The sequence below is a fragment of the Artemia franciscana genome, chromosome 1 (assembly GCF_032884065.1).
Source record: "Artemia franciscana chromosome 1, ASM3288406v1, whole genome shotgun sequence".
Lineage (NCBI taxonomy): Eukaryota > Metazoa > Arthropoda > Branchiopoda > Anostraca > Artemiidae > Artemia > Artemia franciscana.
Window position 1 is genome coordinate 58,330,942 of NC_088863.1, and position 12,682 is coordinate 58,343,623.

The 12,682-nt window shown below is 34.6% G+C and overlaps 1 protein-coding gene across 2 annotated transcripts in view; it reads right to left on the reverse strand.

Moving 5' to 3' along the window:
- Positions 1-8,284: 8,284 nt before the first annotated feature.
- LOC136031890 (NACHT, LRR and PYD domains-containing protein 4-like) overlaps positions 8,285-12,682 on the reverse strand; it is a 133,833-nt gene continuing 129,435 nt past the window's right edge. For both annotated transcript variants that reach the window (XM_065711866.1, XM_065711875.1), the window contains exon 11: positions 8,285-9,228. In XM_065711866.1, coding sequence (XP_065567938.1) covers positions 8,299-9,228 — 930 coding nt within the window. In that variant the 3' untranslated portion in view covers positions 8,285-8,298. The remainder of the gene's footprint in view (positions 9,229-12,682) is intronic.

The window sequence follows — 12,682 nt, forward strand, 5'->3', positions numbered from 1 at the left end:
CTTCACAAATTTTTTGCCTTAATACCCTAACTTTTTAATAGCAGTTGTAGCAATAGAAGCAGTAGAATTAATAATAGTAGCAAGAGCTTTAGTGGCAGCATTTTTTTATAGAATTAGTAATAGTTGTAACAGCAGTAGTAGCATTATTAGAAACAGTAGCATTAGGATGCAAATATTTTCCTTTGGTTACTTTAACATCCCTCACAACAAGTCCTGTTAGCGTCAACTTCACATACCAAACTCTTCCAAAGATAGTACTATTACACCCGTTTGACTACCTGCATAAAGACCATGTGTTGTGATTTAGTTCAACTTTCCCCTTAAAATTCTTTGAAAATTTTACTTTCATATCCTTAAGCATAGTTGTAGTAGCAGTCACAGTAGTTCTATTGATTTTACTAGCATTAGTGTTTACAGTAATAGTGGTAAAACTAGTAGCAGTAGTAATATTAACATATTGCCTATTGGTCAGTAGAACATTCCTTTCATCAGGAAATGGAAGTTTCAGCTTAATAAAATTGGCCATTGCTGATATGTCGTTTTGATAACCTGTACGCTCATATACTTCTTGAAATTTTCATTTCAATGCTCTTAGCCTTACAATTAGTTGCAATAAATTAAGCAGTAACAGTTGTAGTAGCAGTAGTGTGCACATATTTACCTTTTGGTCAGATAATCTTTTCCTTTAAGCATTTTCTCAAACTTCCGACTTACTACCCAAATCAATTCTTGAGATACGCTTTTTTGACAATGTACATGCACATAGCGTCTTTGGACCTAGTTCAAATTTCACTTCAGTGTTGTGGATGGAGTAGAGAGGTAGTAATAGTGGTGTTAGTTGTAGTAGTATCGGTAACATGCAAAAATTGCCATTTTGATTATCTCCCTAATCATTTCCTGAATTTTCCAAACTGACATACATAGTTATTCCTGAGTTACGTCCGTTTTGACAATTTATACACACATAACGTGTTTTGATTTAGTTCAACACTTTTCTACAAATTTTCTCTAAAAGGCTCACCTAAATCCTCTTCGTCTTCTTGGAAAGTAAAGTTAAAACAAGCATACCTTTTTCAATAACATATACCAATTGCCAGACCTTTCAACAATACTGAACAAAATTGCTCTCTTAAAATCTTCATCAAATGTGTTTTGGAGAATGATAGGCTGGAGGGCTTAATACCCTCCGTTCACATTTGACTCTTAGAAAGGGCACTGAAAACTTCGACTTCTAATCAAATGGGCTCTGTCCAATCCAAAGTTTATGCAACCACCCGTTCTATAAGAACCTTATATACCCGGAGCATAGCTCATAGTCCTTGTCCATGGGCACCTGGAGATTGTGTTTACCCTAGAGACATTGTCATATGAATTTTGACCAGTAGGTAACAAAATATCTATCTCACAGTTTCAAATTAATGCGTTTAAGGAAAAGGGAATGTCAGTGGAGCGTGATGCTAGTTGCTCCGTTACGTTGGACTCTTAAAAGAAACTAGAACTAAACATTTCCAATAAAATGAGCGTCTTCTAAAGTTCAAACGACCACCTCTTCGATAAGAACCTTGCCCCTGGGGCATAACTGACAACCCTTAGATTCTGCGGGATATTCAACCACAAAGGTCATTTTATGTGATCTTTGGACTATTTTTCAATAAATGGCTATCTTAACATTTTTATCGGATGCATGGGGGTGGGGTGGTGGATGCCCTCTGATCCCTTTGAGTCTTAAGAGGGCACCGAGGGCTCTGGGGGTGTTGCCACTCTCAAAGACATAATTTCTAGACCTTTTAACTGTGCTGAACAAAGTAGGAATCTCAAAATTTTGATTGGACGTATTTTGGGAAATGAATGGCGTGAGAGGGGCTTGTTTTCCTCCAGTCACTTTTGACTATTAAAAAGGGCATTACACTTTTCAATTTGCAATCGAATGAGTTTTTTTCGAAATTTCTACGAAAATAAATGGCTATCTTTAAATTTCTATCGGATGTTTTCGTGGAAAATACGACGTGGGGGTGGCTGTCCTCAAATCATTTTGAATCTTAAGAAGGGCACTAGAACTTCTGATTTCCAATCCAATAAGCCCCCCTCCGAAGTTTATGTGACCACCCTTTCCATTAAAACCTTTTATCCCCTCTGGGTGTAACTTTCAAATCTTCCCCTGACGAATGTGGGGGTGTTGTCATCCTCAACGACATAACTTCAAGATCTTTGAACTACGCTGAACAAAATGGCTGTCTCAACATTTCTATTGGATGTGTTTGGGTAACTGATGGATGTGGGAGGGGTGCTGTTTGCCCTGTAATCACTTTTGATTATTAAAAAAGGGCATTAGGGCTCTCAATTTTCAATCGAATGAGCTCTTCGATTGATTACGCTGAACAAAATGGCTGTCTCAACATTTCTATTGGATGTGTTTGGGTAACTGATGGATGTGGGAGGGGTGCTGTTTGCCCTGTAATCACTTTTGATTATTAAAAAAGGGCATTAGGGCTCTCAATTTTCAATCGAATGAGCTCTTTTTGTAGTTTCTACTACAATTCCTTCTATACGATGTGCCCTGGTCTAAAACAAAACAAAAAAAAAAAACATATAAAAATGAAAAAATAAATAATGCATTGTGCCGAGTGGTGTCATTGAGGGGGGGGACAGTCCCTCCCAATAATTTGGAGAAACTATAATTTATGAAGTAGCTTTATAGCTGTCACTCGTTTGAAGTGTCAAATTTGCTCTTTACTTCAAGTAGACGTCTTTTTTAGTTAATCCATGCTCGTTTTTAACATAAGGGAAACGAGAAAAATGGGGGTCCATCACACTTCATTATGTGTTCCACATTAATATTTTTCCAAATAAACTTCTTTTAAAGCCTTATCATCAAGTAAAAATATAAGCCTAGTTAATTGTAAAATTGAAAAATGTTCTATGCTTCCTATTTCGCTACATTTGCTCAGGTCAAATGGTTCCCTTGATATTTAAGGTGATTTTACTTCCTAAATTCAATCAGTTCAAGATTAGATTCTCTTGTTTTAAAACTTCAAAAGTGGATATGAATACACCATCTACATCTGCATATACTGAACATAATTTTCTGAATGAAAAAGAAATCATTGAAAAAGAAAATAAGACTTAGTGCTTTTATAATAATACTTGCACTATAACTAGAGAGGTCAAATCAGTTATCGTTTGGCTATAGAATTTAGTAGAGGGGGATCTGCTCCAGGATTCTTAGGATTTAATTGTTTTATTTTATATTTCAAATAATTAATTAAAACTCTCATTTTTTTTCATTGAAATGCCTCATAAGAGCTGATATTGTCCTATTCCTTACGTTTCGGATTCACATACTAACCCATAAATGTAGAACTGCCTCTATGTATAATACAATGCTGATTTCTTTTTATTTTCACTTTTCTAATTATTTTTTTTTATCCATCTCCAAAAAAAGAAGGGAAATAAATGTGCTAAGAATTTTGACTGAATTTTTTTCTTTTTCCTAAGTAACAAGACTTTGAAAAAAGGAAAAGTTGCAGAAAAAGCAATTAACAAACCATGAAAATTACGGCAAAATAAATGAAAGAAAAAGCTTCAAAAATATAATTTTCGCAAAAATGATGTATGTTTTCAAGAAAATCCAATAAATGATCGAAATTCGTTACTCTCATAATGTATTAACATTTTGAAAATTCGGATTTAGCAATCCGTTCGGAGATTCCGTCCGTTTTTGTGCTTGAAAAACTCTGTTGCTTTCCGATGCAATTTATTCAAATCGGGACAGATTCTTGGCAAGGTTTTTAAATGAATAAAACCATAACAATAGATCATCAGAAATTTCATGATCTTATAACATTGATTTAAGGTTACCCCAGCTTCCATGATACTACTCATCCAGACTATAAGAAAACCATGAAAAATTGTATCCTTTGGCTCTCTTTTGTTGAACAGCTTTCAGGGGAGGGTAAGAACATTATATCCTTCTCGGTGTTTTGATGACAGATACTGGCACCGCACCTAATTTTAATCAATTTTTAGGTTAAACTTGCTCTCAGCTTGAAAACTTAGGTGACGCTGATGCATTTATTTGTAAACTCTGCCTTGAAACGTAGCTTTTTCTGGGTCATTGTTCGAAAAGATACGGACGGATTTCTGCATGGATATCCGCAATGTGTAAATGAGCATTCAGTTTGAAAAACTAAAGAACTTTGTTCGATTTTGAGATTTGTCTAAAGTGTTTTAAAAGAGTAATTTACCAGCTGAAAAATAACGGAATTAATGATATTAGATTTCATTCTCTGAAATGTTTTTTTTTTTCTATCAAACGTAGTTAAAAACTTCAAGATGTAGACTTTAATTTGGTGCATAATACTTGGAATTTCACATCATCTGTTGTTTTTATGCATTTTTGACTATGGGATTTTAAACATAAACTGCGAATATAACCACAAAAGCTTGCTCTGTTCAATCTGAACTGGATTTTTCTTTACAGCAATTCAAAGTCATCGTAAAATGATGCACATCATTATGGCTTCAATCGCTTTTGAAGTCCTTCAAGTACAGTGCCATAAATATTTGCTTAAGTGCCTTACTTTCGGAGGCGAAAATTTACTGAGAATTATACTATATTATATTGAGATTGCTGAGAATTATTGAATATAACTTAATCATAGAATTCAATTATAGACTTCTTTTTCTTTTTCATTGAGGACCAGTCGTACCCAATAGCCTTGTGACAAGGGTATCGGTAGATCTGCTATTCCTGGTTATCTACAAGTATCAGTGCGTTTGCACAGCAGGTGAGCTACAAAAAGATAAAATACAATAATGGTTTGATAAAATTGTCTTTTAAATAATTTTAAATACCAGAAGACATAAATGCTTGATTACTTAGGGTACATATGAGGAGATAAATACTTTGCTCTTTATACTAAAATTTTTTAAAGTAATTTCAACAATTTATTCTACGGCCTTTCTGAATCAGGGGTCATTCTTAAAGAATTGGGACGAAACAAGATTTAGTGTGAAGAGCAAGGTATTAACAAGGGGACCAACCCTCTCATACATATAATCAAAAATATAAGAATATAAAAGTTTGTTACGTAAGTTAATTCTTAAGTTATGTATTTTTTTTTACTAATAAAAACGTTCGTTAAAATTAAAAGATCTAGTTGCCTTTTTAAGTAACCAAAAAATTGGAGGGCAACTAGGCCTCCTTCCCCACCCCTTATTTCTCAAAATCGTCTGATCAAAACTAAGAGAAAGCCATTTAGCCAAAAAAAGAATTAATATGCAAATTTCATTTTAATAGTTTATGTACGGAGAGCCAAAATCAGACATGCATTAATTCAAAAACTTTCATAAATTAAATAAAAAAAAAACGGTTTTTGAAATGAAAGTAAGGAGCGACATTTAAACTTAAAACGAACAGAAATTACTCAGTATATGAAAGGGGCTTTTCCTCCTCGACACCCCGCTCCGTGCGCTAAAGTTTGATTCTTTCTCGCAACTCTACTTTTTAAAACAATAAAAAACTTTAGCGTAAGGAGCGGGGTGTCGAGGAGGAAAAGCCCCTTTCATATACGGTGTAATTTCTGTTCGTTTTAAGTTTAAATGTCGCTCCTTACTTTCATTTCAAAAAACTTGTTTTTTTTATTTAATTTAAGAACAAGAAATGGGTCACATTTCATTCGAAATAGTGTTTGTAGTTGAGCACCAGTTAACTGGCGTTAAAAGTAATCAGTTAGAAGTTTTTTGTGACCATGAGTTCTTCTTCCGCTCCGCAAAAATCACAGGTGATTCCCCCCTCTGGCGGAATTATGATTGGAGTAAAAAAGAGTCTTAGGTGTGTTTTCCTTGAAACCAATGATACTTTTGTTGCAGTTGATCTAGGCCATACAGTTATTTTTGCAGTTTATATGCCTAGTAATTACAGAAACGAACAATCTAACGAACGTTTTGCCAAAGCATGTGTAAGTGTCTCAAAAATTTCTCATAAAATACGAGCGTCTGGCAAAGCCATTTTACTTTGTGGTGATTATAACACTGACCTCACTATTCCTAGTTTACCGTGGTCCCAGATATTATTATCATCACTTCCAAAAGATCTATCAGTGGCAGCGAGTAGCAAAATTTTACTTATATTCATAATTCAGGCAGCGTGGCAAATTTTGACTTTATAATTTCAGATCTTGAATGTTTAAAAAAGTCTCTTCTTAAAGTGTCAGAGGAAATTTTGATTAGTGATCATTATCACCTTGAAGTGTATGTTGTTTTAAATGTGTTTTGCCATAGGCCTTGTAGTCCAAAATGGTTTCAGAAGCAGCTTTGGGGTGGAATAGACGTAAACTTATGTCAGTGCGTATTAGATGATATTTATTTTCAGTAGAATTAGAATTCCTTTTCACCTCCTGTCAGAGTCTCAAAAATTTCATTCGTTGGAATTAGATATTTATTAGGCTGAAATAGTTCATGCAATGAAAGTTGCGGCTTCCGTTGCGGTTCCTGTTATTAGAGTGCATAGAAACACACACAAAAAGGGATGGTCTGCTATTCCAGGGTTGCCTGAAGCAAAACAGAAACATCAGCCATGTTATGGTATTTTGGATCAATTAGACCAACCGAGAAATGGCCCCTTTTTCTAGATTATTAAATCAACAAAAAAGAATTAGATAAAGTTAGTGGTAACTTGGAAGAAACAACAAGTAAAAGATATATCAACCAAGATCAGGAATAATCCAAAGTTACTTTATAATGAGGTTAATAAATTAAAACAGTCATCAGCTGATTTATCAGACCAAATCCCGCTAGATCAATGGTATGTACACTTTCCCTCAGTCTTTTCATCCATTCTACATCAACTGAATTGAGGTATCGTGAATTGCTGTACAAGCATTTTTCTCAGCTGAAACCATCTAAAACCTAGTTTAATTTACTCCATCTTTGATTTTGACTCAAATTGGGTCACTAAAATGTGGGAAGGCCCCAGGTCCAGATGGTTTGTTATCAGAGCCTAATGTATGGTACTATAAAATTACTAGAGCATCTTACACTATTATATCAAATAATAGTGACCCATCATTATGTCCCTTCTTTGATGGGTGAAGGTAAAGTAGTTTGTATAGGCAAGAAGGGCAAAGATCCTTCACATTGTTCATCATATAGATCTATAACACTTTGTTCTGTTATTAGTAAATTATTTGAAAAATTTTTACTTCCTTATTTATCAATGGGATCAACAGTTGGATTTTCGAAGCGGTGTAGGGGTTTAAAATGTACACCCAATAATTCTAGAAATATTGGAGCACTACCATAAGATTAAAAAACAATTACCGTATGCTGATGATATTTTGTTGTTCTCGGATAATTTAATATCAATGCAGAATGCAGTTAATATATTACACTCACATCAACGAGAGATAAGATTAGAGATTGAACCTTCTAAAACAGAATTCCTGTTGGCGAATAGTAAAAGTGATATCAAGCATCATTCAATTAGGGTGGGATCACTTAATATTATTAATAAAGATTCCATTAACTACCTTAGGATGCCTTTCGGTCCGTCAATTAAAGCTACGCGGGAGTTGGAGTTATCATCTGTGTTGGAAAAACTTATGAAAAATATATGGCCTGCTAGTCAGGGTGCAAGGTCGTTTTCATAAACAAACACTTACTATAATTTATAATTCAATGTTTGCATCTCGTGTATTTTTCATTGTTCCATTCTGAAGTTTTTGAGTAAAAGTTATAAAAAGCGTATCCATGTTTACTTTTTCCGGTTTTGTAAATATTTTCTCGGAATTCCACTTTGGTTCAAAAATAGGTATATTATACGAAAATTTGGAATATTTTATATTACTGTTAAAACGGATCAATAATACGACCGATTTCTCAGACGATCTAGAGAAAATAGAATAAATGTTCCCCTTAACTGTCTCATTTAATGGAAAAACAGTTTTATCGTCATTTCTGTAATAAAATAGATCTCTATGCGCATATGTTTATGGGTGCTGTTTTATGAGTTATGTTTATGAGTTATGTTTTGTGAGTTATTTTTTGAGTTCTGTGCAAAAAAGAAGAAAACAACTATTTTCAGTTTTCTTTTCATACCTCTCTGTTTATATCTTTTGTATGTAAAGAGGGCATAAATAAATTGTTATTATTATTTCTGTTACCTGACTGTTACACTGCCTCGCACTACTGTGATTTGGCAATCTCTACGCGAATCTACCCGGAAGCTACGAAAGCCAAAAAAGTGTTATTTTAGTTAAGTTTTGTCTAATCAATAAACGGTTAATTTTACAAAATAATTTATTTATTATTAGTCTTGCAGTAGCTGATACAAAAGTGTTTTCGGGTGATCTTGATTTGACCTTGCATTAAACTTTCCACGCGGAATCTACCCGTAAGCTTCAAAAGCCGAAGAAAAGTATCAACAAAATCGTCATTAACAAATCTTGTTTGGATATGAAGTAAATCGCCTTTCCAATATTTAATCAGCTTCGAAGCAACAACTATTGCGTCAGTGTTTGTTAGTTGACACCATTCCAATGACAGTTTGATTAGTTTAGGCATTCCTGCTATGAAGGAAGTTATCGGTGAGAATTTTGGAACAGTCTCAGATACTACAGAATTGGCAAAAATTGATTTCAGTTTTCGGCACTGTTTCAAACTTTTTATGATAGCACTGTGAGTCACTTCAGGACAGGCCCATGTAAAATTCCAGTTGCTTATATACAGCGTTTCTAAAGAGCTCCCAAAGTGTTTTGAAATTTCAATAAAAAACTTTTTTGATGCTTGGTCATTGAGCGAAATCATTTTGTGGGCAAGCACCTGAGCCAGTGCATCCGTTTTGTGAAATTTAAACCCACTTAAATTCAGCTCTTTCAGATTTGTAAAATAACAAAGAAAAACAGGCATGTCTGGTCCTTTTATAAGAATTTTCTTTTCATCACTTGCTACCAGAAACACTTCAGTTGATTCAAGGGATAATCTTGAGAGATATTTCCAATTTTTCTTTGACTCGCAGATCTGTTTCACTTTTTGGCAAGTGGCATTGTATTCGTCTGTATATGATGCACTATTTTTGGGGTTGTTTCCGTTTTGTGGGTTTGACACTATTCTTGGATTCTCTTTTTCGGGTCGTTGAAGCTTTACGTGAAACTTGCAATTGGAGAGGTCAAGACTCTCGAGCGATGAGTTTTCAAAATATGAGGCCACTGCCGCCAATGTTGTTACGTTCTTGAAAAGATAGGATAAGATTTACTACAACTAAAAACGAACAAAGTACAACGAATGTACAACATTAATGCCGTCTTTTTAAGAATTTAACATTATCTCCTTTAATCACTAGTAGAAAGGCTTAACTCGACCAGCAAAAGAAAATTCAGGTCTCTCCTTTTCTTGGCTTTAGATAGTCATGCAATAGATAATTCGTTTATCCTCAGCGGCTAATTAACATGCTATATTACCAAGATTGAAATAAACCTTAGGTAAATTTGGTAAGTAAATAAGTTTTCTTATCTTCTTTTTTGTATGTGGATTTATTTAAGTTACCCTTGTGGTGCTAGATTTAAAAATGGAACGTGGAATGTTACAACATTAAAAATGACTATCATATCGACATTTTGGCTGATAAATTCAGACGATTCGAATTGGATTTATTAGGAGTTTCAGAAACTCATATCCCAAAGGAGGAAGCGTGAATTAGGTGACATAGAATTAATTTACTCAGGCAGGAAGGAGGGGGTGCATAGACAGTGAGTAGGGCTCTCATGAATAAGAAGCTTCTAAGTCTTGTTTAGGCTGTGGAGGTATCAATAATAGAATACTAATAGCTAATTTTATGGTTAAAAAAGTTCAGAGTATCAATTAGGAGCCAACTGACGGAGATACTAGTGACTCAGATTAATTTTGCTTACAGTTACAGGAGGAAATAGACAGTGTCCCAGGTAGGAATATGGTGTTTTTACTAGGAGATTTGAACGCTCAGGTCGGTAGAAATAGGAATAGATAGCATCCTAGCCTTGGTAAATTAGGTGTTGGAAAATAAAACAGTTAATAGCTACTGACTGTTGCAATTTTGTAGGTATAACAATCTAGTTATAACCAATACGGCATTTTGTCATAAAATGTTCAGTTAGTTAGCATGGTATTCACATGATGGCAAGACAGCAAACCTTATTATGTTATAGAAAACTGAAGACTGACAGGATTAAAACAAGATACTAAGGTAAATAGGAGGGCTGTTATTGATGTAAAAAGGGAAGATCACTATTTAGTGGTGTTTAGGGTTACTTTAAAGCTGATAATTCGGAAGGGTAACTACCTCCCTGGAAGTTATGATGTTTGTAGACTCCAGGATAAGAATTTCAGAGAAACCTTCCAGGAACTGTTGAATACTAAACTAGACAGTTTAAGATTTGGCAATGTGGAAGATGGTTGGAAGAATTTTCAAAAAACACTATTTGAAGTTGCTGATTGTGTCTTAGGGAAGAAAGTCAGAACTGCAGCAAGGAATATTAGTGAAAACATTTTTATGTTTGATAGAGAGGAGAAGGAGCTTTTACAAGAATTATCTGAATGATAAATCATGTGGAAACAAAGAAATGTAAAGAAAGTGGGGTAAGTATTTAAATATGAACTAAGGAGGTGGGAAGTGGGGGCCATAGATAAAATTGCCAAGGATCTGGAAGATGCGGCTAGTCGGCATAATAGTAAAATATTGCACTGGTATGTTAATAAATTGAAAGGGAGTAGTCAATCCGGACTTGTCCCAGTTAAAGACAAGAACAACGCCACAATTAGTTATATAGAAAGAGTTAAAGAGAGATGGGCAGAACATTTTGATAATGTGCTAAAACGAGATAGAGTTACAGGAAAAGATATAGAGGAAAATGAAAAAGTTACTGATACCTTGGATGCGAAGGAAGATTTGTTTTATGAAGAAGAATTAGCGAAAGTACTAAAAGGATTAAAAAACAACAAGGCTCCAGCTGCTGATAGTGTGGTAAATGAGTTTTTTAAATATGGTGGCTCTGAGGTTAGAAATAAGCTACTGAAGATTATAAATATGGTTTTTGAAAAAGTGGAAGTACCCAACGATTTTAGAAAACTTTAATTGAGGCACTGTATAAGAAAGGTGATATGACTGATTTTGGTAATTATCGAGGTATTAGTCTGGTCTCATTTGACAGTAAATAATTAGTAATATGATACTCTTTAGACTGAGAGATGCTGTAGATAAAGTTTTAAGAGAAGAACTGTGCGGTTTTAGAAAATGTAGAGGATGTGTCGATCAAATTTTCACTCTTAGGTTAACAATTGAGAAGTGCCTGAGTCGTCAAACACCTTTGGTCCACAATTTTATTAGTTTTGAGCAAGCGTTTGATTCTTTTGACAGAAGAACTTTAGCAAAGGTTTTATCCTATTATGGTATATTAGACAAATGTTTTAAAGTGATTAGTGCTGCTACGAGAATAACGCTGCTGCGGTTAAGGTAGGAAAGGAGGTGAACTGCTGGTTCTGTATTACATCAGGATTTAAGCAGGGTTGTGTTCTTTTCCCTTTTATATCGATCATTTTGATGGATTTCGTCCTAAGAAGAACAAGAAACGCAGTGGGAGACCATGGAATCAAATGAAGAGGAAACAATCTCCTGGACTTAGATTATGCTGGTGATTTAAGCATCCTAGATGAAAGTGTGAATAAAATGAATGAACTTTTTAAGGTTTTTCGACTCCAGTGTGCTAGAGTAGGTTTGAAAGTTAATGTTAATAATTCTAACTCACTACGGCTAGGAAAAAGTGAAGATGGAAAGGTGACGTTGGGTAATGAAAAAATTGATCAGGTGGGTAGCTTCATCTTAGTTGTATTATTAGTAAAGACGGTGTGAGCAATGAAGATTTTAAAAGTAGAATAGCCAAGGCTCAGGGTGTTTTTTCACAGTTAAAAAATAAGTTTGGAAGAATAGGAAGATAAGTCTGCAAACCAACATTAAAATTTTGGAAGCTACAGTGATGATGGTGGCCAAATATGGCTCTGAAGCATGAGCGCTCCGAAAAGCGAACTAAGATTTGCTAGATGTTTTCCAGAGAATTTGCCTTCGGTTTATTCTGGGTATTTGGCTGACTTTCTAGGGCTATAATGAAATAAGGTTGAGATGGCTAGGACACATTCTGTGGATGAAAGATAACAGATTGCCAAAGAATACCCTCTTTGACCAACCGTCTAGGGCTAAAAGGGAAGCAGGTCGTCCTTGTCTGGGGTATGAGGATGTCATAAAGAAAGGTTTAAAGGAAACGAGAAGTTCCTGAGAGGGTGTAAAGAGGGAGGCTTTAAATAGTAGGGGATAGAGGAGGAGTGTGTTTAGTTTTGTTGGCCTCGGCTGGCTTGGTCCTGCGGTGCGTTGTTTTTAGCAGTAGTAGAAGTTAGTAAAATTTAGTAAATTTCAATTTTTTCTTTGTGGTACCATATAATATTGTCTTGGAATATATTTTCCTTGTGGGAAGATTAAATGTCCTTTACTCTTTCTCCATTTGAATTTTCAAGCTTAGCCTGCCTACTTTTGTCATAATTTATTCTTAGCTGTAATTCTTAATCGGCAATATTATTGTTCTACATAAGACATTTGCAAATAACATAACTTGACAAAAGTTTCATTTATATTAAATGAACAAATGCATCAGCCACGAGA